At 44.0% G+C, this 27,242-nt stretch overlaps 1 protein-coding gene across 1 annotated transcript in view; it reads right to left on the bottom strand.

Annotated features, from left to right (window-relative positions):
* Positions 1-257: 257 nt before the first annotated feature.
* Positions 258-27,242, bottom strand: part of RFLNA (refilin A) — a 41,845-nt gene continuing 14,860 nt past the window's right edge. The window contains exons 3-4 of the mRNA XM_030219587.1: positions 8,298-8,407; positions 258-3,086 (exon numbers count right to left, since the gene is read on the bottom strand). Of these exons, the coding sequence (XP_030075447.1) occupies positions 2,753-3,086; positions 8,298-8,407 (444 nt within the window). The 3' untranslated portion in view covers positions 258-2,752. The remainder of the gene's footprint in view (positions 3,087-8,297; positions 8,408-27,242) is intronic.

The raw sequence follows: 27,242 nt of genomic DNA, 5'->3' as shown, positions 1-27,242 counted from the left end.
CCATTACGTGCTTTAGTTTGGTTGTGTTGCAGAGATTAGGCATTTAAGTTGGATCGGTAGGGTATGCCTTTTTAAACAGGTTTGCTGGCGGGGATCCCGAGGCCCTGCCAGCAGAAAACGTGTTCCTCCAGCGCTGCTCTTCCGCCAATTGCCTGCCTCAGCCCCTGCGGCTGCTTTTCCTCTCAGGCGCACATGCACCTGAGAGGAAAAGCAGCCGCTCAGCTGGGCAGAAGAGCACCGCTGAGGTGCTCCTCCGGGTCCTCCCCAGCCTCCAAGGGGAGCCCGGCCGCAGCGCAGGAGTTTTCTCTCTCCTGCTCCTGTTGGGATGCGATCAATCGGGTCCAGACCAAGCAGGAGAAAAAGAGAGACCCCGGTACCAGGCTCCCCTTGGAGGCCCGGGCCCGGGGAATTTTGTCCCCCCCCCCCCGCCCCCCTCTCGGCGGCTATGGGAATGTCACTCAGGGATGTGCCATAGGAAAATGAGTTTGTGCAGAGTCAATGCAAAATTTAAAAAAAAGTTTGAAATGAACTGAAAAAAGTCTGAAAATTCAGGAAAAAAGTCATAAAATGACCCAAAAACAAACAAAAAATATTTTTCCATGCATATCCCTATTGTCATTTCATACAACATTGGCTCCCTCTGGCAAGCTGAGTGAGTTTTGTGGTGTAACCTGCACTGATCCCTGGCTCATACTAAAAGACTCAACCAGTATGGCAGAGCCTGCTAACATGGTATTAAATGCCACTCTGCCCTCTGGCCAGGATGGATGGCGGAGCAGCAAGGGAGACCTGAGCTGATGTGGGAAGGGCTGAAAGAGCAGTGGAGCAGCAAATGGTGCCCCTTCCACCTGGCTCATGTTGTGGATTTGTCTGGCTGCTGTCCACCAGCTGCTGCCTGTAACGTCATGTGTCACAGTCTGATGAACAGAAGAACAAACTAAAAACATAAGCATATTTTCCTTTAAAAAGGTGCTAAAAAAAAAAAGCTACGCAAGCTTAATATCCCCAGAGAGTTGACAATTAATTCAACTCAGGAAATTATAGAACTGAGGTCATAGTGGAGACCCAAGCATTTTTCTAAGATTCACTGTAAAGGGAGGAACTCAGATGCCTTTATGCTGGCAACACTCCCCCCCCCCCCTGGTTACTAAGTCGCACTAGCGGCTGCTGTGCGCTAATGTTGACACAGCCCATTCACTTTGAATGGGCTATGTCAGGATTGCCATGCAGCAGATGATAGCAAGGCTTAGTAAACATGGAGGTTTGTTTTCAGTCAGGGCAAAAAGGTATCTTTCATTGGTCTAAAAACTTCCCGATATTTTGAAAAAAAAAAAAATTCTTATGTTTCCTTTCCCCACAGTGAGTACAAAAAATAATTATTAATGGCAAAGTACACTTATCTTCATTAGAAAATAAACAGTGATAGCGTTTATCTTTATCAAAAAAACCAAAACAACGGGCCTTCTATTTCACCCATAGGCTTCATCAGGGGATATGTGCATGTCTGATTCTGCAAATAACTGCTGCTGCCAAACTGGCATCATTTAACTCATGTGGCTGCCTTCCTCGCAGCGCTGCTGATTTCTTCTGTCTTGTGTGGCTGCTTTTCTTGCACCACCGCTGACTTCTTCTGTCTTGTGCGGCTGCCTTCCTTGAACCACTGCTAATTTTTTTTCTGTCTTGTGCAGCTGCTTTTCTTGCACCACCACTGACTTCTTCTGTCTTGTGCGGCTGCCTTCCTTGAACCACTGCTGATTTTTTTTCTGTCTTGTGCAGCTGCTTTTCTTGCACCACCGCTGACTTCTTCTGTCTTGTGCGGCTGCCTTCCTTGAACCACTGCTGATTTTTTTCTGTCTTGTGCAGCTGCTTTTCTTGCACCACTGCTGACTTCTTCTGTCTTGTGCGGCTGCCTTCCTTGAACCACTGCTGATTTTTTTCTGTCTTGTGCAGCTGCTTTTCTTGCACCACCGCTGACTTCTTCTGTCTTGTGCGGTTGCCTTCCTTGAACCACTGCTGATTTTTTTCTGTCGTGCAGCTGCTTTTCTTGCACCACCGCTGACTTCTTCTGTCTTGTGCGGCGGTATTTTTTTTACAAATGTTGGGAGGTTTTTAGACCAATGGAAGATACATTTTTGCCCTGGCTTCAAACAAAAGTGTTGCCAGCCTAAAAGCATCTGAGCTCTTTTCCTGTCTTTAGAGTGAATCTTATAAAATGCTTGTTTTGTAAGAAGCATTTGTATTTGTAACCAGGCACTTTTGTTTGTCGTATTCAGTTTGGTTTGGTTGCTACCTTATACGTTTGAGGGCCTACAGAGCACTGTGCAGAAGTCTTGTGATTCAACATTCAAACGACTGTGTATGCTAAAGAGCAACTCGCATCTATGGTAATAACATGGCATGCTAAGCTACAAGCCTAGGAAGCAGTAAAAATATACAATATTCTGTGAATAAAAAGTCGAGTATCTGAAACAATTTACAAAAGGTACCAAAGGTTTTGCAAGAAACAAATCGGGCATCAAGAAAAGAAATATTTAATCTATTTTTGATTGAAACCAGCGTGAGATGAATGCACTTGGTTTCTCTGAAGTAGCAATGCATCTCTGCTTATTTGCACAAATGCAGCTCCTTCAGACCAAAGGGTGTCGCCTTGCCAGGAGGTTCTCAGTCAAATCTTTGTCTCTGGTGCAGCCCCTCCTCCCTTCACCCCACTTGGATGTCAATACAGGGGGACGCCAGTGGTCTCAGAAATAAATTAAAGGCTCTCCGTGTAGATAGCACATGGGTTGCTTTCCTCACACAATGCCAGCTGCACGCTCGATGCAAACCACCGTTTGGAACATCCCAAGCTGTAGTTCAAGGTTGTCCTAAAAATGTTCTTTGCGTGTTTGGGAAAGATGATGGTAGTGGTCTGAAACCTCCGGGGCTTCTGTCGAGGTTCAAAAATCAGTTGGGACTTGTAGTTCCGCCATGTGCAGTTAGGAGTGGCTATGACCGTTTCGCTGTATGAGGTGACTGTGGGAACGGGCACGTAGAAGATGTGATTTCTGTAGCGCTTTTCTGAATAGTATTTAATTTCTGAGTTGCATCTGTAAGCAGCAAAACAATATCAGATAATAAAAACATGTTAGTTATCTGTAACTACAGGAAAAAAAAAAAAAGCAGCACGTGTGACACACCTTTATTAAGGATACACTTGCTTTGTTATTATTTTCCTATTGTCCTAAACCTTTATATTAAGGACAATCTATATCGTCATGGTACTACCTTCTATACACAAGGAGCCCGATATTCAACACCACGGGAGGGAGCATGGCTAACTCCCACGGTTCACAAATACCACAAATGTAAATGCTTATATGTTATGTAAATCTTAATTTGTAGACTATGAAGACCTCAGTCAAGCGGAGTTGTAGAGCCTTGTAATCTTAAGCTGCCACGCTCCTAACGTCACCGGTCTCCTTAAAAGTCTTAATTTTTTTAATTTTTGCGAATTAAGGAGAGTTGCTGCCCCTATCAGTGGCAACTGAGAAGGAGTAAGGAGCTCCAGGTGGGTAAGGGGAATCCAGCCCAAGAGCAGGAACCAGAGCATGGGAAGCCTTTTCAAGGCCAGAGTGCAGCTCTGAGAAGTGCATTGCTAGAAGGAGAAGAGCCAAAAGAGTCTGTTCCTGAAGGGGAACTGGATTGTGATCAGGAGCAGCCTTGGATTATTGCTAGCCCAATAGGACAGGTAAAGGACAGGTGGAGCTATAAAAATGTAAATACACTGGGCATACTAAGTGAAACAAGTTGGAAAGTGATTGAGGTTGCATGCATCACACAATCTTAAATGGACAAGAGGACTGTTGTGACCAAATGTTGAATGAACAGAAGAAGTTATAAATGATTTACCTGGCGGTTTTAGAAAGTTTAAAGACATAGGGACCCTTTTACTAAGGTGTGTAGGCGCCTACTAATTTCCAACGAGCGTCAATTTGTAACTACCGCGAGCCCCGGGCGGTAATTCCATTTTTTATGTGCAACCGATACGCGCAGAAAATATTTTTAATTTTCTACAGCATGGCGCTAACCGGGTGGTAATCGGCAGTGTACGCGTGCTGACGATTACCGCCCAGTTAACGTATGAGACCTTACCACTAAGTCAATGGGTGGCGGTAAGGTCTTAGGCCCAAAATGTACATACGCAAATTTTTATTTTGCCGCACGTCCATTTTCAGCCCCCCCCCCCAAAAAAAGAGGCTTTTTTTTGCAGGTGCGCTGAAAAATGAAGCTGCGCATGTCGAATACACATGTCTATACCAGCGCAGGTAATTTTTCAGCGCACCTTAGTAAAAGGACCCCATAATCCTTGGAGTGCTGTGTTGTTCTTTGGAGCAGGGAGTGAGTACGCTCGTTCCCTGGACTATTAGAGAACCCTTTTTGAAGCCTGACTTCATTCCCCATTGCTGCCGGACCTCTTGGCTAGAAAGGACTGTTTAGTACGGGAAGTGTGGAGTGAGAGCAGTGGTGTGAGCAAAAAGAAATCTCTTGTGGTGACCTGGGTCGGAAGTTTGGAATTGAGCTAGTGGTGCAATGAGACCCGGGTTACGCTTCCTTCTCAAATGAGGAATACACCTTTTTTAGGCCTGTCCTAGCTCTGCCCAAACCATGCACCTTTTCCAGATGTACATTGTTCAGATTCAGATATTTATTTCCTGACTTTATAAAATCAGGATTTAGATCTTTATGCAATCTAAATGCCTAGATGCTGATTTATGCATGTCGAAAACTGAAACAGCATTTTTAACATAAGCACCTTAATACATTTTCCATTATCGGCAATGGAGCCAGTTCATCAATAATGTGCATCGTAATGCTAGTTACTAAATGTAACCTTTAGATTATAAACTATCTGGGCAGAGAAATACCTGCTGAACCTGCACACAAATTACCTCAAGTTTGGATTTTCAAAGAAGAGTAATCAGATCTAAAGCCTTTTCTGTCTGTCAGAAGACATTACCTGTAACTTAAGTTGAGCTTCATAACTTAATTTATTACACAGGTGCCTGGAAATCACCATTCCATACTGTTACAGTTATCTGAGGCTCAGTCCTGTGGAATGTTTCTTTGTAGAGTTCTGGAGAATTATCAAAGGGAGCAGATCCACGTTTAGGAGTAGATTCAGTAAATGGAACCCAAATTTGGGTGCCGAAAAAAGTTCATGTGGGACGCTATTCTCTAAAATTCACATGGAACGCTCTGAGTTGCACACTGTTTATAGCGTTTAAAGCCAATTTCCATGGCAAACTTTGGAAGTGAGGGTTTACACCAACTGAAACCTGGTATAAATCCAGGCATGTAAGTTAGGCGTGGATCATCGGTATTCAGTAATACTGTGAACACTACTGACCTGTCCATGACCCTTCCGTGGCCACGCCCCCTTTTGAGTTGCACGCTATAAGATTTGCACATGGATATTTCTAGAACAGCACTTAGCAAGATATGCATGCAAATCCAAACTGGTGCCGATTAATGCCAATAACTGTTAGCACCCAATTATTGGCACAAATTGGTTGTTAGCCAATTTAGTTGTGCATGCATCTCAGGATCTCACGCAATTTTGTGCATTGAAATTTGGGTGCCATTTATAGAACTGTCCTTATAAATGGTAATTCTGTACAGAGCGCCTAAATTAGGCGCCGGGATGATGCGTGCTAAGCATGAATTCTATAACGGCAGTTGTGTGCAGAACTGCCATTATAGAATACCAGAATAAGTCCATATTTTCGCGCCTAATTTTAGGCATAGCACTTACACTAGTTCAATGGCTGGTAGAAATACTCGCGCCTAACTATACGTATTTAGGCGCCTAAATCCTAGTATTCTATAACCAGTGTGCACAACTGCCTGACATGTTCCCAATCCACCCACGCCCCCTCAAAGTTGCCTGCTCTGGCGTTTGAGCACTCAACTTATAAATTTGCATGCTAGTCGTAAACATGGGCAAGTTTCTAGAATTAGGAAGATAGTGAACTGAAGTCATCCTTGCTTCTTACATACCAGACTGTAAGTTCATCCTGTAATCAACATTTGTTCTGCAAAATAAATGGAAGTTCTGCTTATAACCCTGACTCTTCTGGTGGTACCAGCATCAGTTTAACCAGAAGGATGTTACTCACAATAAACAACAGACATCAGCCTTATCATCACATGATATGTCACATCAGAAACATTCCACTTCTGTCCCACACTGTCATTTCATGGGGTTTTCTGGATGATATTGTTCCTTCTAAGGTTTATGGATGACTACCTATACCCATCTCCTCAGTAGGAGTGCCCCAGCCATTTCCCGGTGGTGGGAGGCGGGGCTAGTGCTGGGCAAACGTCTACGGTCTGTGCCCTGAAAATGGCAGATACAAATCAAGGTAAGGTATACACAAAAAGTAGCACATATGAGTTTATCTTGTTGGGTAGACTGGATGGACAATGCAGGTCTTTTTCTGCCGTTATCTACTATGTTACTATCCAGCTCATTTTTGAAAGAGAAGGGCGCCCATCTTCCGACACAAATCAGGAGATGGGCGTCCTTCTCTCAGGGTCGCCCAAATCGGCATAATCGAAAGCTGATTTTGGGTGTCCTCAACTGCTTTCCGTCGCTGGGACGACCAAAATTCACGGGGGCATGTCGGCAGTGTACTGAAGGCGGGACGGGGGCGTGGTCAAGAGATGGGCAATCTTGGCCAATAATGAAAAAAAGAAGGGCGTCCTTCACGAGTATTTGGCCGACTTTACTTGGTCCTTTTTTTTGTCAGGACCAAGTCTCGAAAAGGTGCCCGAACTGACCAGATGACCACCAGAGGGAATTGGGGATTACCTCCCCTTACTCCCCCAGTGGTCACCAACCCCCTCCCACCCAAAAAAACAAAATTAAAAAAACATTTTTTGCCAGTCTCTATGCCAGCCTCAAATGTCATACCCAGCTCCATGACAGCAGTATGCAGGTCCCTGGAGCAGTTTTTAGTGGGTGCAGTACATACACTTCAGGCAGGCGGACCCAGGCCCATCCCCCCCCACCTGTTACACTTGTGCTGGTAAATGTGAGCCCTCCAAAACCCACCACAAACCCACTGTATCCACATGTAGAGGCCCCCCTTCATCCCTAAGGGCTATGGTAGTGGTGTATAGTTGTGAGGAGTGGGGTTGGGGGGCTCAGCACCCAAGGTAAGGGAGCTATGTACCTGGGAGCAATTTCTGAAGTCCACTGCAGTGCCCCCTAGGGTGCCCGGTTGGTGTCCTGGCATGTAAGGGGGACCAGTGCACTACGAATGCTGTCTCCTCCCATGACCAAATGCCTTGGATTTGATCGTTTGATCGTTTTTGAGATGGGTGTCCTGGGATGACCATCTTTAATGTCGACCTAAATGTTGAGATTTGGGCGTCCTCAACCGTATTATCAAAACGAAAGAAAGACGTCCATCTTGTTTCGATAATTCGGGTTGCCCCGCCCCTTCGCGGCACCAACCTTAGAAATGGGCGCCCTTAGAGATGGTCATCCCCATTCGATTATGCCCCTTCACGTTACTATCTTCCCTTTTTGAATGGAGCCAGCAGGCTATGAGGGCCCATATGGTCCAAACCAGGAAGCAGGTGGAGTGTATCTAGTGAGGAGAAAAGTGTCAGTGGTCCCTGCACATCATAGACAGAATATTTCTGGGCAGACTTTGAAGATCAATGTGAAAATTATGACAAGACACTTCAGATTCATCTACATTCCTGTAACAGAAGAGCCGGGGAAAGAAACACTAATACAAACTGAAAGCTTTTTAGAGAAAAAACAATTTTAGAAAGCAGGGATCACATCTTCCATAATCTAAGTAAAAATGAATAGTAGGACCTTATGAAAACATACTGGGGCCAACATCAGTGGAAGGCAGCCTGGCTATCTCCCCCAGTCAACAGTGAACTTGGAAATTCAATGCCGGGCCGTATCCGTCAACTGGCATTGAATCTCCAGTGTTTTTTGGCCACCGACTGGCTAACTTATAATGGCCAAGGATAGACCTGTTATTTTTGCAGGTCTCTCTGGCTGCTAAACTCAGCTGGTCAGCCCATGAATATTGACGCTAACTGGCTGTGTTGCACAACATAGCCAGTGACCAGGTTAGCCACAAAGCGCTAATATTCAGCCGAGATAGCCAGCTATCTCCCGTTGAATATTAGTGCTTAGCCAGCTTAAGGCTATTTACTGGCTGATTAAATAGCACTGAATATTGGGCAGTATAAACTCTTTGGAAAAAAATTAGTATAAATAACATACATACCTAATTTCTTGTATAGGCTCAGGGTTAACTTCAATACTTTCCCCAAAAAACACTGGGTGCATTCTAGGTCTTATCTCAGGTCCAGTGGAATTGAGAAGAAGGTAAGGAATCTACAAGAAAACAATTAAATACTGAGTTTGAAGGCATTTGGGATTTTATTTATTTATTTGTTGCATTTGTATCCCACATTTCCCCACCAATTTGCAGGCTCAATGTGGCTAACATTGTTCTGTCATGGCAGTCACTATTACAGAGTAAAAGATACAATTAGTATTACATAAAGAACATGGGTGACATAATAGAATTAAGCAATCAGTATGCAAAGGTCATATTCGGAATAATAGATAAAGCGTTAATACGATGCATAAAACAATTGAATTATATAGTATAGTTTTGACAGAGGCAAGTGGCACCTTACAGACTATCCAATTTACTGAGGTATGAGCTTTCCAATACCAGAGTCCAGTTCATCAATATAGTTTAGTTACTATTTCAGTACCCACAATATCTATCGTATTGCTCATGGTGGTACAATAACAAGCAAAGTCACTCTCCATACTAGGGGTATGTGCGCACTGAAATATGTTTTGTTTCATTTTCTTTCTTTCTTTTCTTTTTGGAGGGGGGAGGGGGTTGTTAGCAAGTTTGTTTATTTATTTATTTATAGCATTTCAAACCCTTTTTAAACTCTGCCAAGCTAACCGCCTTCACCACGTTCTCCGGCAACGAATTCCAGAGTTTAATTACGCGTTGGGTGAAGAAAACTTTTCTCCTATTTGTTTTAAATGTACTACACTGTAGTTTCATCGCATGCCCCCTAGTCCTACTATTTTTGGAAAGTGTGAACAGATGCTTCACATCCACCTGTTCCACTCCACTCATTATTTTATATACCTCTATCATGTCTCCCCTCAGCCGTCTCTTCTCCAAGCTGAAAAGCCCTAGCCTCCTTAGTCTTTCTTCATAAGGAAGTTGTCCCATCCCCGCTATCATTTTTGTCGCCCTTCGCTGCACCTTTTCCAGTTCCACTATATCTTTCTTGAGATGCGGCAACCAGAATTGGACACAATAGTCAAGGTGCAGTCGCACCATGGAACGATACAACGGCATTATAACATCCTCACACCTGTTTTCTATACCTTTCCTAATAATACCCAACATTCGCTTTCCTAGCTGCAGCAGCACACTGAGCAGAAGGTTTCAGTGTATTATCAACGACACCCAGATCCCTTTCTTGGTCCGTAACTCCTAACGTGGAAACTTGCATGACGTAGCTATAATTTGGGTTCTTTTTTCCCACATGCATCACCTTACACTTGCTCACATTAAACGTCATCTGCCATTTAGCCGCCCAGTCTCCCAGTCTCGTAAGGTCCTTCTGTAATTTTTCACAATCCTCTCGCGAATTAACGACTTTGATAGGTCTTGCGTTGTTTTCACGGCGTTTGGTAGTGCGTTCCATAATTGCGTGCTTAAATAGGAGAAATTGGAAGCATAGGTTGATTTGTATTTGAGTCCTTTGCAACCTGGGTGGTGGAGATTTAGGTATGTGCATGTTGATCTTGTTGTGTTTCTGGTTGGTAGGTCAATGAGGTATGTCATGTATCCTGGGGCCTTGCCATAGATAATTTTATGAACCAAAGTACAAATTTTGAACGCAATACGTTCTTTGATTGGGAGCCAGTGCAGTTTTTCCTCGAAGGGGTTTGGCGCTTTCGAATCTTGTTTTTCCAAATATAAGCCTGGCTGTGGTGTTTTGAGCTGTTTGGAGTTTCTTTATGATTAGTTCTTTGCATCCCACGTAGATTCCATTACAATAGTCTAGGTGGCTTAGTACCATTGATTGTACCAAGTTGCGGAATATTTCCCTCGGGAAGAAAGGTTTTATTCTTTTGAGTTTCCACATTGAGGGCAACCTTCAAAAGCTAATCAAGAAATGTATTAAGTTATGTCCAATAAAAAAGGTATCATCTTATTTTCTTTTCCATGTTTTATTTTGTTTGATTTCTATTGATAACCTTAAGAGTGGAGTAACACGGCTACCACACTCCTCTACACATTGAGTGGAACATTTTCTTTGTTGTAGATTTCGTTTGGTGTTCTAGTGTGAATTTCGGTCGATTATAACTCCGAGGATTTTCAGGCTATCTGAAACAGGAAGGGTGTAGTCTGGGATGTTTATATAGGTGGATTTGTTCATGTTGTATTGGGATGATAGGATGAGACAGTGTGTTTTGTCTGCGTTAAGTTTTAGTTGGAATGCATCCGCCCATGATTTCATGATTTCCAGGCTGAGCTTGATTTCATTGGTGATTTCTGATAGATCATGTTTGTAGGGGATGTATATAGATTGTTTGCCTCATAGCAGAACATTACAAATTTGTGTTCTCTTTTTTTTTTTTTTTTTGTTACATTTGTACCCCGCGCTTTCCCACTCATGGCAGGCTCAATGCAGCTTACATGGGGCAATGGAGGGTTAAGTGACTTGCCCAGAGTCACAAGGAGCTGCCTGTGCCTGAAGTGGGAATTGAACTCAGTTCCTCAGTTCCCCAGGACCAAAGTCCACCACCCTAACCACTAGGCCACTCCTCCACTCTTTGGCCGTTTGTCTGTCTGTCTACTGAGCACAGCTAACATTTCTATAGGAGCTTCCCTTGTGCTCCGCTGATGCATGGCAGAGCAGCCATTGGCGATCAACTATTGTAGGCTGTAATGTCTTAAGCCATGACACCATATTAGAGTACATGTGGCCATCTGCGGTAATTTTGAGCCAGATCATTACAGGCCATCAACCAGGAATGTTTTGGAATTTCCTTCACATTCTCCATTGCAGCTGGAGTCAAAAAGGTGGGGCTTCCTCCTCCACTGCTGCCCCCAACTTGGTACCTTTTTTTTTTACTGCTGGCAGCAAAGGGCAGCTTCCAGTTAGCCAAGCTGTTACTGCATTTTTTTTCTTGCAACTCTCGCCTGGGGAGCTGGGAATGCACATTCCAGTCCTAGTAGCAAATTCCACCTTTGTTTAATTTATGGCCATATCAAAGCACATGTTGTGTCCCTTTAGGGAGAAATATGATAGCCTCTGGACTCAGTTTAATGGCCTCTCACTAGGTGAAAAGCCTTCTCATAAATTTAAGGAACACTGTACAGGCTGAACTGAGCACAATGCAAGAGGCTTGGCCCTAGCGTAACTAAAGCAGAAAACAGTCTTCAGGGGCCCAAAATTACCCCAATAAGACATATAATACAGGATTATTGAAAAACGTGACATGCCCGCTCTAGTAGCAGAACAATATGGATACTGGCATGCAGTCATTTTGCCTTTCTTTCACTTGCAGAGGAACTGAATAATACTATTTCTTTTCTTCTCTGTGCTGTTGTACCACTTTTCACAGTTGTGAAACTGAAAACTGCTTCACAGGCTTTGGAAACTGCAGCCAGAGCTAAGTAACAACCCTGAAGAAGTGGAAATGAGCTGTCTCATTTAGCAAATAGATCATTTAAAACTGTGAAAAGCACTCAAGGGCAAACTGGGCAACGCCGCCTGCCCTGTAGCGTTTAGACTGTGAGTGTGAGGGATTGTGGAGGGTAGTGTAGGAAAGATCTGCCTCCTGTGCCTCTTACCCAGATGAAAGGGTTTATTGTAAGATTCTGCTAATATTAGAAAAACCCTGCCAGATATTCTCTTTCAGGGCAAATGTCTGGGCTGACATACCTTCTTTGTAACAAGTAAAATAATATCTCCACTACTACTACTACTACTACTACTACTACTACCAGTCGTATGCAATGCTTCACAATTGAACATGAAGAAAAGACAGTCCCTGCTCAAAAGAGTTTACAATCTAGACCTTCATTTCTTCTTTGGGGGGATTAAGAACAAATCTTAGAACGAATCTTAGAACGAAGGTGGCTAATGTTCCAGGGTATGTGTGTGTGTGTGTGTGGGGGGGGGGGGGTGGGGGGGGGGGGGGGGGGGGGGGGTAATGTATAAGTCATTCAAGCATGTAGAACAGTATTTTAGGTGCTCAGAAGTAGTGCCTAGAATCACACAAAATGGGGGCAATTCTGAAAGTGGACGCCTCATTTAGACAACTGAAACTGGTTTCAGAAAAAAATTGAATCTGCAGCCGAAATGTGCCGCTCGGTTTCAGCCAAAACTGAAACTGGTATGAGCCACCACTCCCTCCTCTTCCCCCGTGCACAAAATGATTCCCCGTTCCCCCCCCCCCCCCCATGCCCAGAACAAGCCCCCCCCCCCCGGGCCTATCATCCATCTCCTGGTGGTCCAGTAGGTAATCAGGGCAAGATCAAAGTCCAGTCGCCCCTGCCCATGTCCTTTCCACTGCCATGGTCGTGTCAGCCATTTTGAGATTACAGCTGGCAATAGCCATAGACCTGCTGTAACTGCAGGCATGTAAATGCAGCAGGGATGCGAGTAACTTATAGTATTCTGCAGGGGCGGCCCAAGGCAATCTGCCGCTCGAGGCAGGGATGAGATACTGCCTGCCCCCGAGTCTGGTCTAGCATCTCCTCCCCTTCCCTCCTCAACCTTCCTTCCTGCATTTACCTTTTTTTCCCCAAAAGGCAGCAGTGGCAACAATTCCATCAGCATCAGCCTCTTCTCTACTGTGTCCCACCTCTGAGGAAACAGGAAGGTTACGTCAAGAGGCAGGCCACAGTGGGAGAAGAGGCTGGTGCCGGTGGCAGGGCAGCCTATGGGAATCGCTGCCGCTGCTGCCTTTTGAAAAAAAAAAAATAAGGTAAAGGATTGAGGAGGGAAGGGGAATGCCATTCCTAGAGCGTGCCACCTGAGGCCCCCATCTCAGGTGGCCTAATGGTAGGGCCACCACTGGTATTCTGTAAGTTATACATGTAAATGAGATCCTTGTCCAAGCTCCACCTATGCGTACGCCCCCTTGCATTTTCTCTCTATGTAAATTACATGCGACATTACAGAATAGCACTCAGGCACCCTGCAGGCACTTTAGCAGTTAAGTGTATACTTATTCACATAAGTACTGTATATATTCACATGCAGAAGGAGCTTATCCTACACTTTCTTAAACTCTACTACTGGCTGACAGCCAGATGCACTACATAAGTATTGCCATACTGGGAAAGACCAAAGGTCCATCGAGCCCAGCATCCTGTTTCCAACAGTGGCCAATCCAGGTCACAAATACCCGGCAAGATCCCAAAAATGTACAAAACATTTTATACTGCTTATCCCAGAAATAGTGGATTTTCCCCAAGTCCATTTAATAACGGTCTATGGACTTTTCCTTTAGGAAGCCATCCAAACCTTTTTTAAACTCCGCTAAGCTAACCGCCTTTACAACATTCTCTGGCAACAAATTCCAGAGTTTAATTACACATTGAGTGAAGAAAATTTTTCTCAGATTCATTTTAAATTTACTACATTGTAGCTTCATCGCATGCCCCCTAGTCCTAATAACTCCACGGAAAGAGCCCTTCCCTTACCGATCCCTTAGCGAATCAGTAAAAAACGGGCATGCATGAAGGAAATCGCATGCAAATGAGCTGCTCGCTGTTAGCTCATTTGCACACGATTTCCTTCCTAAGGAGGGGAAGCCAGTCGGCCAGCTGAGCATGCGCAGAGCAGCCAAGCGTTATGCTGGCTGCTCTGCGCATGCCAAAGACGGCTTCATACATGCAGACAAGCTGCGTGTATAATAGCCATCTACAACCAATAAATTGCCGGGCATTCTGCAAAAGAGGGAGATAGCGGGACCCTAGAAAGAGAGAATCAGGGATCGGGACATGCGAGGACGCCCAAATCAAAACTCTCTCAGCCATTCACAGCGCATTTAGCTGACACCAGTGAGACCTGGAGGGGCATAATCAAAAGGGACGTCCAAATAGTTTTGATTTGGATGTCCTCGCATGTCCTTATCCCCGATTCTCTCTTTCTAGGGTCCCGCTCTCTCCCTCTTTTGGTCATTTCGGGTCGGTGGTGGTCGTAAGAAAAAAGTGTCCAAGAGAAGGACACCCATCACAAAATCTGATGAAAAAAACATCCAAGTGCTCAACAACAACGTCCTTTTTTTTGAGTGAAGGACGTCCAAGTGTTAGGCACTTGAAAGGATGTCCCTGACGAGCACTTGGACGTTTATTTTTCTTCCGATATTTGCGATGGGCGTCCTCCTCTCCATGAGTCCTGCTCACAGCAGCTCCAATGAGAGGTGCAGACCTCCCGTTAGGTTTATAATGGTGCATGGGTCGGAAAATGGCTGTGCATCTGCCATTATAATACTAATTAGCTCATTTGCATTCCGTTTTCGTTAGCTGCTACCGTGACAGGAAAATGGCTCGGAGAACCCTTTTGTGCATATCTTGTTTTATGACTTGCTCGCTAGACTGGCTAGAACTGGTTTAAAAACCGTGCTGCTGGCTTGTTAAGTTTAGTGCATCTGACCCTCGTCTCCAGCACCTGCTCCAGAAGGTGCTTCAAGTATCAACTACCCAGACCGTGAAGATACAATTACATTTCACACCAAGCACTTTAGCGAAAGGGCACACATACATAATTTTTATGTGACAGTAACAGGTTAGAGTATCATTTTCTTCCTCCCTCCTGTAAAAAACAAATTTAAAAAAAAGCATGAAAGACGTTGTTTCTTGTTTGATGACATTTTTACAGTACTCACGAATTTCATCTCTTTCAGGCATGTAAAGACCTGGGAAGTGATCCGCCCATCCAGGCAGAAGGACAATTCAGGTGAGCACACCTCCTAACAGAATTTTTCCACAATTAATGCTCTCCTTCGTCAATAGCTGTGGGGTTAATGAGTCCTTGCAGCAAGGATCAAACTCACAGCTTTACAAGTTCAAAGGCCTTTTTCCACATCTGCTCCCAGGATATTCCTTACACTGTTAACGCTGAGATGTGATTTCCAAATTTTATTACAGCCTAAAGAATAGAGTGTCACAATCATCCCTCAGCAAGGTATATGAAATCAAACAAAAGTCAGCTTTCTCAGTTCCTTGGTGGTACTGATGTATAAAATAAGATCCTAAGGTAGGGAAGTCCCACCATTTTGGAGTGCTACACACTCCCACATCATCTTAAGATATGGGGGGGGGGGGGGGGGGGGGGGGGGGGGAGGGGTTGGGACCACTAGACCACTCCAGCCGTCTATTCTGTCAGAGGGGTTGGGTTGGGTCCTCTGCTGGGGAGGGGGTCAGAGATCGGGGAGCGCTACACCACCAGGGCCTCTGTCTGGGGGGGGGGGGGGGGGTTGGGGGGTCTGGAGGAACAGTGTGGGGAAACTGATCATTGGGTCCTAGGTCCTCCCCTTCCCACCGCAACTTCCAAGTACATAGTTTTACTATCCATCTCACAAGAAGCACAATATAGGTGCAACTGTTTTAAATTTACACAAGTACAACATTAGGTTATTGTTATTGTTACAGGGTATTGACAAGAGAATTAATAAATGGTAAACATCAGGGTTTCAGCAGAGTTTATAAACAGATTTATCATTTTCCTGAAAAACATAACCACTGGACTGTACAGGTAGGCTGCTACGCAAAGTCCGCCTTGATAATGAGAAGTGTCCCACCCTCCAGACCTTTGGGCCCCTGGGCCTGGGTCTGGACCGTGTGGGCTGTGGGGATCTGCTCCTGCCCCCATCCCCCTGAAACCCAAACTTGCAAGAGATACTGAGCTCTGTTACAGCCTCAGAAAAAAAATTATGTTAACATTTATGTGATAAGAACATAAGAGTAGCCATACTGGGTCAGACCAATGGTCCACCTAGCCCAGTATTTTGTTTTCCAAACAGTGGCCAAACCAGGTCACAAGTACCTGGCAGAAACCTAAATCGTGGCAACACTCCATACTACAAATCCCAGGGCAAGCAGTTGCTTCCCATGTCTGTCTCAATCTCGGTTTCATTCAGCCTTTAACATGGACTCACATTAAGACATGCTATTATTAACCAAAGTTATTAGCAACTAGGTCTCACTGTATAAAATGAGTCCTGGGCTAAAATAGCATAAGTTAGTGGTAAAATAACGTCTTAATGGTAGTCCACGTTGATAACTCCACCCCTAAATGCCTGAAATGGGTGGTGTTAAGTTGTTCTATTTTGAATCAATCCCATTGGTTGGAGAGAGCAAAGGGGAAAAGTTAAAGGCAGCTTAACCACTAGGCAAGGCTAGGCGGGCTCCTAGTGTGTCAGCTTCTGGGGAGAGGGGCAACAAAGAGCAACAAATTTTTATATTTAATAAAAGTATGTGTTTTATAGGATTGTTGTGGATGGGTTTAATTATCAAAACCTTGGGGTGGGGGGGGGGTGACAGGATAGGGGCCTGATATTTAATTGAAGGGGGTGCAAGGCTGAAGCTCGTTTAGGGTGCCCAATACTGGTCCTGGGAGAAGTAAGCAAACTACTGTTTCAAGCAAAGGGGCTCACCCCTTCCTTGGCTAAAATTAGACTGCTTTCTGTTAAGAAATCTGTTCTTAATTGAAGCAAAAGGAATAATGACCAGATGGTTTGACTAAATACAGTATTTCATTTGGGATCTGTTGCTTGGGCATTCAAGGCAAAAACTGATGGCAGATACCTGGTATTAATAAGTACTATTTCCTGTTTCAAATTACATATCCCATTATCCCAGCAATTATTTGATTAACGTGAGGAACTGGTAAACTTCACTTTCCTTTAGATATTGTACAGGAGTTATAATACATAGTGACTGCTGTCCTATTGAATGAAACAGGCCTAGGTCTTCCTGTGCTCTATAGGTAAAATAACTTCTCCTGCTATGTAAAGCTATGATAAACACAACTAAATAGATGTCATTAGAAAGATGCCCTGCAGCTGTGTTGCAGGTACAGTTGATGGGTATTAATTATGACCCCCGTCCTTCCCGGAATGTGTATTTCAGACAAGGTGGACATGTAACTGCCAAGGGTAAAATATTTCTCAATACATTCCTACATTGACAAGTAGATCGGTCTGAATAACCTACAAACAGGATCCTGTTAGCCTCATCTGTAACTGGAGCATAGACCTGGACAGGAGAAACATCTACCATATGGTCTATAGATTAAGTAGTACCAGAGCCCTTTCTAACATGGGGGGGGGGGGGGGGGGGGGGATAAGCATAGCTCTGTTTCTGTTTGGACTATAGTACTTGAATGCTTAATGAGTGGAGGTATAGCCTAGTGGTTAGTGAGGTCTGGTAACTGGGTCGATTCCCACCACAGCTCATTGTGACTCTGGGCAAATCACTTAACCCTCCATTATTCATCCCAGGTACAAAATAAGTACCTGCTTGCTGGTCATCAGGGCTTTGATTGTAACCATGGAAAGGCTGTATATCTAGGGTTACCAAATGTCCAAGTTTCCCTGGACATGTCCTCCTTTTCAGGGGTCCAGGGCAGGAGTTTTTTTCCAGCCTGCCCATTTGTCCTGGTTTCTGGGCGGGCTGGCCTCCGCCCCCCCCCCCCCCTCGAGCCCCAGTGTGCCCTCCTTGAATGTACCTTAACATGCCATGGTGGTCTAATGGCCTCTTCTAGGCAGGAAAGAAACCCACTCTTTCCTGCCTGCTGCTTCTTCAAAATGGCTACCGAGACTTCAAGCAGCGGCCTTGCGAGACTTTATTTGTAAGAAAGGTGGATGGAGTCTGGGTGCAAGGAGGGGGGCTGGAAAAAAGATTGGTGAGGGGGACGTACATGGGGGGGAGGGGAAATACAGCACATAGCTAAAAGGTGATGGAGAGGAGAGGAAAGGGGAACATGTTGCTCATGGATGGGAGGGAAGGAAAGAGAGATATGCTTCTCATGGGCGCTTGATTTTTCTAATTTTGTATTTTGCAGAGTACGGAAGAAAATGCATTTTTGTTACTTTTACCAGTTTTTTCACTGCTTATAGAATCTGGCATTCTTGAGAGGTCAAGAAGGTGACTGTGTGGCATGGCACAGCGCAGCGGGGGTGGGACAACTTTATTTATTTATTAGGATTTATTTACCACCTTTTTGAAGGAATTCACTCAAGGCGGTGTACAGTAAGAATAGATCAAACATGAGCAATAGGCAATTAGAGTAGTAAAAATAGTCGAACAACAATACAAAGTATGGCATGGTATACTACTTGCATGGTATAGTACAATATGTACTAGAACATTATAATTGGTAGTAAAGAGTAAGGCAAAGTTGTAACATATAGATGAGTAAGAAAGTAGGAAGAATTAGAAAGTAAGGTGATTGATTTGAAGAAAGTTGCACGTGAGGTCAGAGAGATGGTTAAATATTATCTCAGCTAGGGTAGGAGTGGATAAACATGTCCCGCTGCAGTATGTGCAGCCCGAGTCAATCCTTGTGTGTGTGACTGAGACCAACAAGTTAGTTACTTCTTCCATTAAAGGCTTGGTTGAAGAGCCAAGCTTTCACCTGCTTCCTGAAGTAGAGGTAGTTTTGTGTTAAGCAGAGCCTTTCAGGCAATGCATTCCAGAGTGTAGGGGCTACTCCGGAGAAGGCTCGCGTGCGGGTATCACATCGTGTAATATCTTTTGGAGAGGGTGTAGTTAGTGAAAGTCCTTGGGAGGACCTTAGTGTCCTTGGCGGTGTGTGGAGGATCATCCTATTCTTCAGATACTCAGGGCCATTTCCTTTCAGGGCCTTGAAGATCATAGAGTTTTAAATTTAGCCCTGTATTGTACTGGTAGCCAATGAAGTTTTTGCAAAAATGGTGTGATGTGGTCACGTCGCTTGCAACCTTCTATGAGTCTTGCTGCTGCATTCTGAATCAACTGGAGCTGGTGCAGGCCCTTTGTAGTTAGACCATCGTATAGTGCATTGCAGTAATCCAATCTTGATGTTACCGTGGCATGCACAACTGGGATAAGATTTACCTTCTCGATGTAAGGAGAGAGGCAGCGTAGCTGTCGCAAATAGTAGAAGCAGCTCTTTAAGGTTGCTTGGATTTGGGGAATCAGAGTAAGTGTTGAATCTAACTGTATTCCAAGATTCCTGACTTGTGATTTGAGGGGGAGTTCATACTTCTCAAAAGGGATTTTGATGTCAGGTGTGTATCCACTTGTGTTAGGGACCCAGAGAAGCTCGGTTTTACTTGGGTTCAGGCAAAGTTTGTTGTGTTTAGCCCATGCTTGAATTGATGTTAGACAAGTGATCAGTTTATTCAGGTTCAATGGGTATGAGTAGCTGCACATCATCCGCATAGATGTAGAACTAAGTGTCCATTGACCGAATCAGCTCAGCTAGTGGCTTGAGGTAGATATTGAACAGAATAGGTGACAGTATCGATCCTTGTGGTACCCCGCAGGTAAGTGTCCATGGTGGTGATGAGTTGCTGTCAATCATTATGGATTGTTGCCTGTCTGATAGATAGGATCTGAACCAGGCAAGTACTGTTCCATTGATACCTGTTTCTGTCAGTCGTGCTAGCAAGATATCATAATCCACAGTGTCAAAAGCTGCTGAGAAATCTAGCAGTACTAACATCGAGGCAAATCCCTTGTCTCGGTTTCTGTGAAGATCATCTAGCAGGGATACAAGGACCGTTTCTGTTCCATAACCAGGTCTGAATCCAGATTGACATGAATCTAGCCAGTTACTCTTTTCTAGCCATTCATTAAGTTGAACACAAACTGTTTGTTCTATGAGTTTCCCTAGAAACGGGATGTTGGATACTAGCCTGTAACTTTCAAGTTTCTCCTGGTCAAGGTTGTTTTTCTTCAGCAGAGGGCGAACCACTGCCCTTTTTAATGCTGTTGGTAGTTGCCCATTAGAAAGAGAGGTTTTCACAATTTTTGTGGCTCCTTCTACAAGGCCCATACTTGCCTGCTGCACTATCTTTGATGGGCAGGAATCGAGGAAGCAGGTAGTTGGTCGAAGGTCTCTTAGGATTTTGTCAAGGCTCTCCTCTACCATTAGGTTAAATGTGTTCCATCTGTCTCTGTTAGGAGGGGGTGAGTTTGTGCACGCCTGGTTGACTGGTTGGGTTCAAGGTGGGATTGCCTGTAAATCCTGGTGGAGACTTTTAATTTTGTTGGCAAAGTATGCAGCAAAATCATTGCAGTTCAGTTTAGACTGGGCAGGCTGGTTTTGTTGTGGGGGTTGCAGTAGGCTGTTTACTATACTGAACAGCTGCTTGGTTGAATTGGTAGCCTGTGCAATGCATTGAGAGAAATACTGTTTTTTGTTTGCTGTTAAGTCTTGGCGGTACTTTACCATGTGCTTCCTGCATTTTAGCCTGTCTTCATTCAGGTGAGATTTGCGCCATCTCCTTTCCTTTTTTTTTTTTTTTGTTACATTTGTACCCCGCGCTTTCCCACTCATGGCAGGTTCAATGAGGCTTACATGGGGCAATGGAGGGTTAAGTGACTTGCCCAGAGTCACAAGGAGCTGCCTGTGCCTGAAGTGGGAATCAAACTCAGTTCCTCAGTTCCCCAGGACCAAAGTCCACCACCCTAACCACTAGGCCATTCCTCCACTCCTCTGCATTTAAGGATCTGAAGTTCTGGAGAAAACCAAGGTGAGCGTTTGTGAGTGGGGCATAAGACCTTTTTTTAGTGATGCTGTTTTCTCTAAGGTCTTGGCTAGGTGTGTATTCCAGATGTCAAATTGTTCTGCCACTGTTGTCTTTTCATCTACATGCGGATAGTCCAAGGCCTCTAGGAAATTCTCAGCGGTCAGCTTTTTTTTGTCTCTGATTTCCTTCCAAACTCTGGGAGGTGCTATTTGTTTCAGGTGGTCACTTAGGGAGAATTTAATTAGAAAATGGCCTGACCATGATAGGGGTGTTATTTCAATACTGTTATGCCAGAATTCTGGGGTATCCACCCCTTTGTAGAATACCAGGTCTAGTATGTGACCCTTTTCGTGGGTTGGAGAATTGATCACCTGTGTAAATCCTAGTGCTGTCATTGTATCCAGAAAGGCAGCTGTGGTGGTATCTGGGGTTTTGATGTGTAGATTGAAGTCTCCCATGATCACCAGCCTAGGGTAATTCAGGGTCACTTGAGTAATCAGGTCTAGGAGTTCTTGCACAGATAACGTGTTGTTACGAGGTGCTCTGTAAATCATGAGCAGCTAGATTGGCTTCTCCTCTTCAAGTTGGACTAATAGAGATTCTGATCCATTTAGCTGGGGGTCGGTTATTGTGCGCAGTTTGATTGTGTCCCGAATTAATACTGCTACTCCTCCACCCTGTCTTCCTGGTCTTGGTGGATGTTGGATGTTGAAACCTGTTGAGCATAGTTCAGCCAGTGGTAAACCCCCACTTTCATCCAGCCAGGTTTCACTTATTCCTAGGATGTCAAGATGCTGTTCATTTATGGCATCACTTTATTTTTTTGTGTCCTCTTTTTTTGTCTCCGCAAATATGGTAACCCTATGTATATCAAATCCCGTCCCCTTACCCTTTACTGACACAATCAGAAGACAGTCAATGACTGCATTCAGCTGCGCTCATAAAATCAGATCTCAATTTATTTTCTTTCATCTTTGCATGCACTTTTCATCCAGAAGTTTCTTAGTGTGTTTTAGAGTAGCTCAGAAATACAGTTGCATCAAGGAGGAAGACTGTTTACTAAATGTTGGTACCAGTGACGTAGATAAGGGTGGGCCTGGGTGGGCACAGGCCCACCCATTCTTGCCTCAGGCCCACCCAATCAGCAGCCCATGAGGCACCCAAAACTCTTCAGTGGCGGTGCCTCAATACTCTCTCTCTCCCTCTTCTCCGCTCGTGAACTGGCATCTGCCTGTCTCTCTCTGGACCCCCCCCCCCCCCCAGCAGTTTCTATAGGCATCCTATGCCAGCCCTGCAGGCTCCTCTCTATCATGTCCTGCCCTCAATGATGTCACTTCTTGTTTCCTTGGCAGGGGCATGGTAGAAAGAAGCCTGCACGGCCGGCGCAGGTTGCCTATAGGAATTGCAATGGCTCTAAGGTAGAACTGGGGGAGGAGGTTCAGAGAGAAACGGGCAGACGTTGGGTCATTAAAAAAACACTATATTCTATGTTGTATGTATGTACAGGGGTAGGAGTGGGGGTGGGAAGGGCCCACCCAGGTTAACTCTGGGCCCACCCAAAATGGCAGGTCTGCCCTGGTTGGTACATAATCTACATGGCAACTTTTGCAAGGAAAGGAAGGACAAGAACACTGTTGTAATGAAGGCTCAAAACCAGCTGTATATACTGAGGTGGAAGGATACAAAGTGCCATGCAAACTAAAACCCAAGAAGGGAGAAGGGAAAGGGATTTTGAATTTAATTCACACCTTTTTCAGTAGTAGTTCAAGGCAAATTACCTCAGGTATGAAGGTATTTTCCTGTCCCTGAAAGGTTTACAATCGTGAAGGAAACTTCTAGAACTAGGTCCTCATAGTCATGGGTTCCTTGCTTATGTAAATTCAGACACATGTAGCACTTATCTGCATAAGCACCCTAAGCGCTATTCTGTAAGAGCATACCTAAGTGCTACAGCATGCAACTACATGTGGGAGGAATGTGGGTGGGTTCATGGGCGGGGCTTCCAGGTACACGTATAACATAGAGAATACTGTAAATCAAGCTTGCTATTGTTGCATTTGGTCACCTGCCATTAGAGTAGGTCTATGGCTGGCGTAATTGTGGACGCCTAAATGTAAGGCACATCAGGTCCAGGTTATGCCAGTATTCTAGAATGGAATCTGGGCGTTCAGATGCAATTATAGAATAGGCTGGTCATAGCAGGGCATCAGGGTACCCAAAAGGAGGTACCTGAGATAATAGAGGGTTAGGTGATTTGCTTAAGGTCACAATGGGCAGCAGTGGAATTTATTTATTTATCCACTTTTAACCTGTCAACTGCCTAGACAGGGTACGATAAAAACACACACAGATTTAAACCTAGCTTCCCACAATTAGGCCACTCCTCCAAAATTGCTCCTGCCCGCTTAAATTGTGCTCCACGGGCCGGCCGCCAATATTCACTTATCCGGGCAGTGCTGATGAGTATCAGCTTTGACCAATTGTTTGAAAAGTGGACAGGAGAGGGGTGCCCTGGAGGTGGACGTAGGGAGGAGCCAAGAGCTGTGCAGGTGCCAGCAATATTCATTGCCAGTACCCACATAACTAAATGACCAAACAGGGCTACATAAAAGCAGTCCTAACTTTGGTCACTTATCTTTTCAGGTGCCGGCACTGAATATCAACCAGCATACTCGAAGCTGTCAGTGGCGTCCTAGCTCTCACACACATGTTCTCCTCTCTCCTGAGACACCATGAAACCCTGCCCCACACCACCGAATCCTTCCTCCTAAATTCTGATCCTTCCACAGGATCCTGACATCATTACAGGTATTCCTCCCCTCCCCGATTCTGATTCCCCATGTGTAAGTAGGCCTCCCCCTCCTCACATACCTTTAGATCCTGGTGGTCAAGTGGGTCATTGGGGCAGGATCAAACCTCAATTGCTCCTGCCCCTAGTGGCTGCTGCTTTAAAATGGTGGCCACACTGTAGTGTTAGTTTCATGATACTACCGCTAGAGGTCAGCCATCCATATGGAGGGCCCTGTATATTCAATGCCGGTGCCCGAACATGGTGAAGCATTGAATATCTGGAGCTCATTTAGCAAGTGACGGTCAGCGTTTATAAAAACTCTAGCCTCTGTTGGTTGAATATTTACTGGCTGATGTCCAAACATGTGTTCTTATAGGATCTTTCGGAGGGGTTGGTGATCCTGATGTCCCACATCCCTTCCTAATTTAAAAGAGGCAACTTTGGCCATAAAGGGGGTTATTGTAGATGCATCTCCAGGTGCAAATATATATGTGGATTGATCCATCCTTGGTACATGCAGCATATAAGCATTAAATGTAATGTACATGTGTAAGTGGTGATTTTAAAAAGCTAATTTTACACATGAATATCCACACTACACAGAGATTTCAAGAGGGTGTGGCAGGGGTTTGGGTGTGCCTTGGGTGGAACAAAAATCTACACATATAGTCCACATTTTACAAAGGAAATAGACGTTTATGGGAAAAGAATTGCCCTTCGTGTTTTACACCAGCTGAAAGGCACACCCAGATTTTACACAAGGCATTAAGGAAGGAAAGGTCAACTGCGTACTTGATTAGAAATAGATAACGACACGTTACATCTTTCTCTAGTTAATGAAGCACCATTGTCGCAGGCAGATCTGTAACAGTAGTAGGTTGCTAGGAGGAAATAACGCCCACACGTTTCAGTTGGACTAGGCCACTCATCTGCTACCTCACGTTACCTAGCTTCTTGTTTTCTTCTCTCAAACATTACCTTTAAAGTAAAAGGGAAAGATGTAGACGTCTTACTATAAAAGATATTGATTCTGTTCATCAATATTTGCACAAAGATAGCCTGAAAGTAAGTGCTCCCATTTATTAGGGTCAGCGCAACAGTATTAGATGTCCTAGGCAAATTTTCGGCATCATTCCTCCTTTCAAATAACCTTCAAGCAGCTGCCTGCCCTGCCCCCAAACAAGACTTTCAGAATAGAACTCAACAATCATGCTCATGCCAACACCACAGTCCTGTAAACATGCATAATTGATCACTCGTATTACACTTTGTTTTGTGTGTGTGTGTGTGTGTGTGTGTGTGTACTTAGTTCTTTGAGTCTGTGTGGCTCTCAGAATCTGTTTTTCTTTGACTACAGCTGCTTGTCACTGCCCCCTCCCCTGAAGCTGGTGCCCTAGGCTTCATGGATGGCTATACAATGGTAAAAGGCGGTTTCCCCATCTTTGCCCAGGGGCCTGTGTCCTTTTTTAAAACTTGCAGTTGTCTTTGCTAAGAAGGCCATTTTGCATCATTGGATAACCATGAATGTGCCTATGTTGATGCAATGCCGTTCTGCTATGATTCTTCTTTGTGCACTGGAATGCAGGACTTGACCTCTTCTAGAGGGAAGGCTTTTTTCTTGATATGGTCCCCATTTTGGGACTCTCTGACTTTGGTAATCCGAAGTAGGATATCAAATACTTAATTTTGTTTGTTTTGTTCTATAGAGGGGTCAACATGCTGTTTTTTGTTTGTTGCCAATGGACATGAATGGTAGGGAGGAGGTTGAGGTTTTATTTGAAAATGGGTATTCAGCTGTTTAATGTATTTTTCTCTGTTGTTGGCTGAGTGTCATTAATCAAGTTCTTTAAACATAAAATGGCAAAACGTGTTCCCTTCTTCGAAGAGCTTTCACTCTAATGGTACAATGTAATGATCTGCATTACTATGTGGCGTGTATTACAGGTTTCAATGTATAGAATAGGACATGCACATTATTACATCAGGCTAATTACTCGAGGAATGAGGCATGCAGAGGGAAACTAGATTTAGAGACCTTTTTACTAGAGGGATGTAAGCCCTTAATGTGCAGTTACCCCCAGATTCTGTATATGGTGACTAAAGTTGTATGTGCATAATTTGCAGTGCAGCCAAACTGCCCACACAACTTAATTATTGAACAAGCCAATCGGCATCAATAACTGGCCAATAACAAACATTTATCGGCACTAATTAGAATTTACGTGCACAATTTTCTAAGCGTATTCTGTAAAGTGGTGAGTGCTGGTTCTAATGCATGGATCTCAAAAGGGGGCATGGCCATGGGAGTGGCATCAGTGGGTTGTGGATGTTTCTAGAACTTATGCGCACTATTATAGAATATGCCTGATCCGTGCCTAAGTTAGGCCCGGGCATTAACACCAGGTTTTAGTTGGCATAAATAGTTGCGCCTACATTTAGTCATGAGTCCAGGTGCTATGCATATTCTATAAATTGCGCCTAATTATAGAATAGCACTTAGTGTGTTTTTTTCCTGGTCATATATAGATTCTAGTCCTTAGTGTACAACAATAGACTACTTCACAAATGCATGAAAGCATTTTGTGGTACTTTTCCTATTTCTTTGCACTAAACTGCAAAGTATTGCATTTTTAAGAACATGTCTCTGAGGAGGTCTGGACTGGCTAGAGTGTTATAATCAGCGTGAGCTGATGCAGAGTCAATGCGGGAGCACTTAATGCCTAAACCGCAGACAATAAGTGCTCACACGTTAACTTCTTTTTTAAGAAGTCTGTCGAACTGTCTCTTTGAATTTTTGGAGGGACTGCTGCATCTCTGTGATCTGTTTGTTAAATTCTTCCACGGGAAATCATTTTTTGTAAATCCAACTCCAGTTCCACAACCTTCGCTTTCAACATTATGCACAGAAGGAACTCCTTCTACAAGATAAGCGTCCCATTCAAGAGGATACCCTAGCTTATGTTATGCCTTATAGTTCATTATCTTCTAAATTTATATACATTTTACGTTCTCGTTGGCACATATTACAGAATCATCCTGCCTGCCTCAGAAGTCTACAATAAAAATAAAACGAATATAAATATCAACATAAATATAGAATATAAAATGATACATACATAAATAAGAACATAATCACGTGTTCTATAAGTTTTAGACGTAACACTTAAAAAAAAATAAGTTCACTTAAAAAACATGAATACAATGAACAATAGACTATAATGTGACTTGATAATATTATTGAACCACTGGGTACAGTAACAGAAAAATGCACACATGCCATGAGTATAAATAAAGGTACTGAGATAAACTCCAAAGGTGCTAAAACACTGGAACGATAAACACTATTATGTTTAAAAAATAACAACCTGGTGATATAACGCGAAAAGGGGAATTTATGTAGCTCGGTTGGAAATTACCAAGAGAAAAATAAAGAAAATAAAGGGGTGGTAAAAAATGAATGATGATTCAAGAATAGACAAATGCCAACACATTTCACAAATTAATAAACTCCTCTCCTTCCTTTTTTAAGTACTTTCAAATCCATCATTGCATTTTTAAAAAATGTCTTCAGCTTCCCCCCCCCCTTGTTTTCTTCTTCTGTATAGCCTGTTTTTAACAATCATGTTTGAGCCT

This window comes from Microcaecilia unicolor, chromosome 11 (assembly GCF_901765095.1).
Source record: "Microcaecilia unicolor chromosome 11, aMicUni1.1, whole genome shotgun sequence".
Lineage (NCBI taxonomy): Eukaryota > Metazoa > Chordata > Amphibia > Gymnophiona > Siphonopidae > Microcaecilia > Microcaecilia unicolor.
Note: the sequence above shows the minus strand (reverse complement) of the source record. Positions and strands in the feature narration are given on the sequence as shown.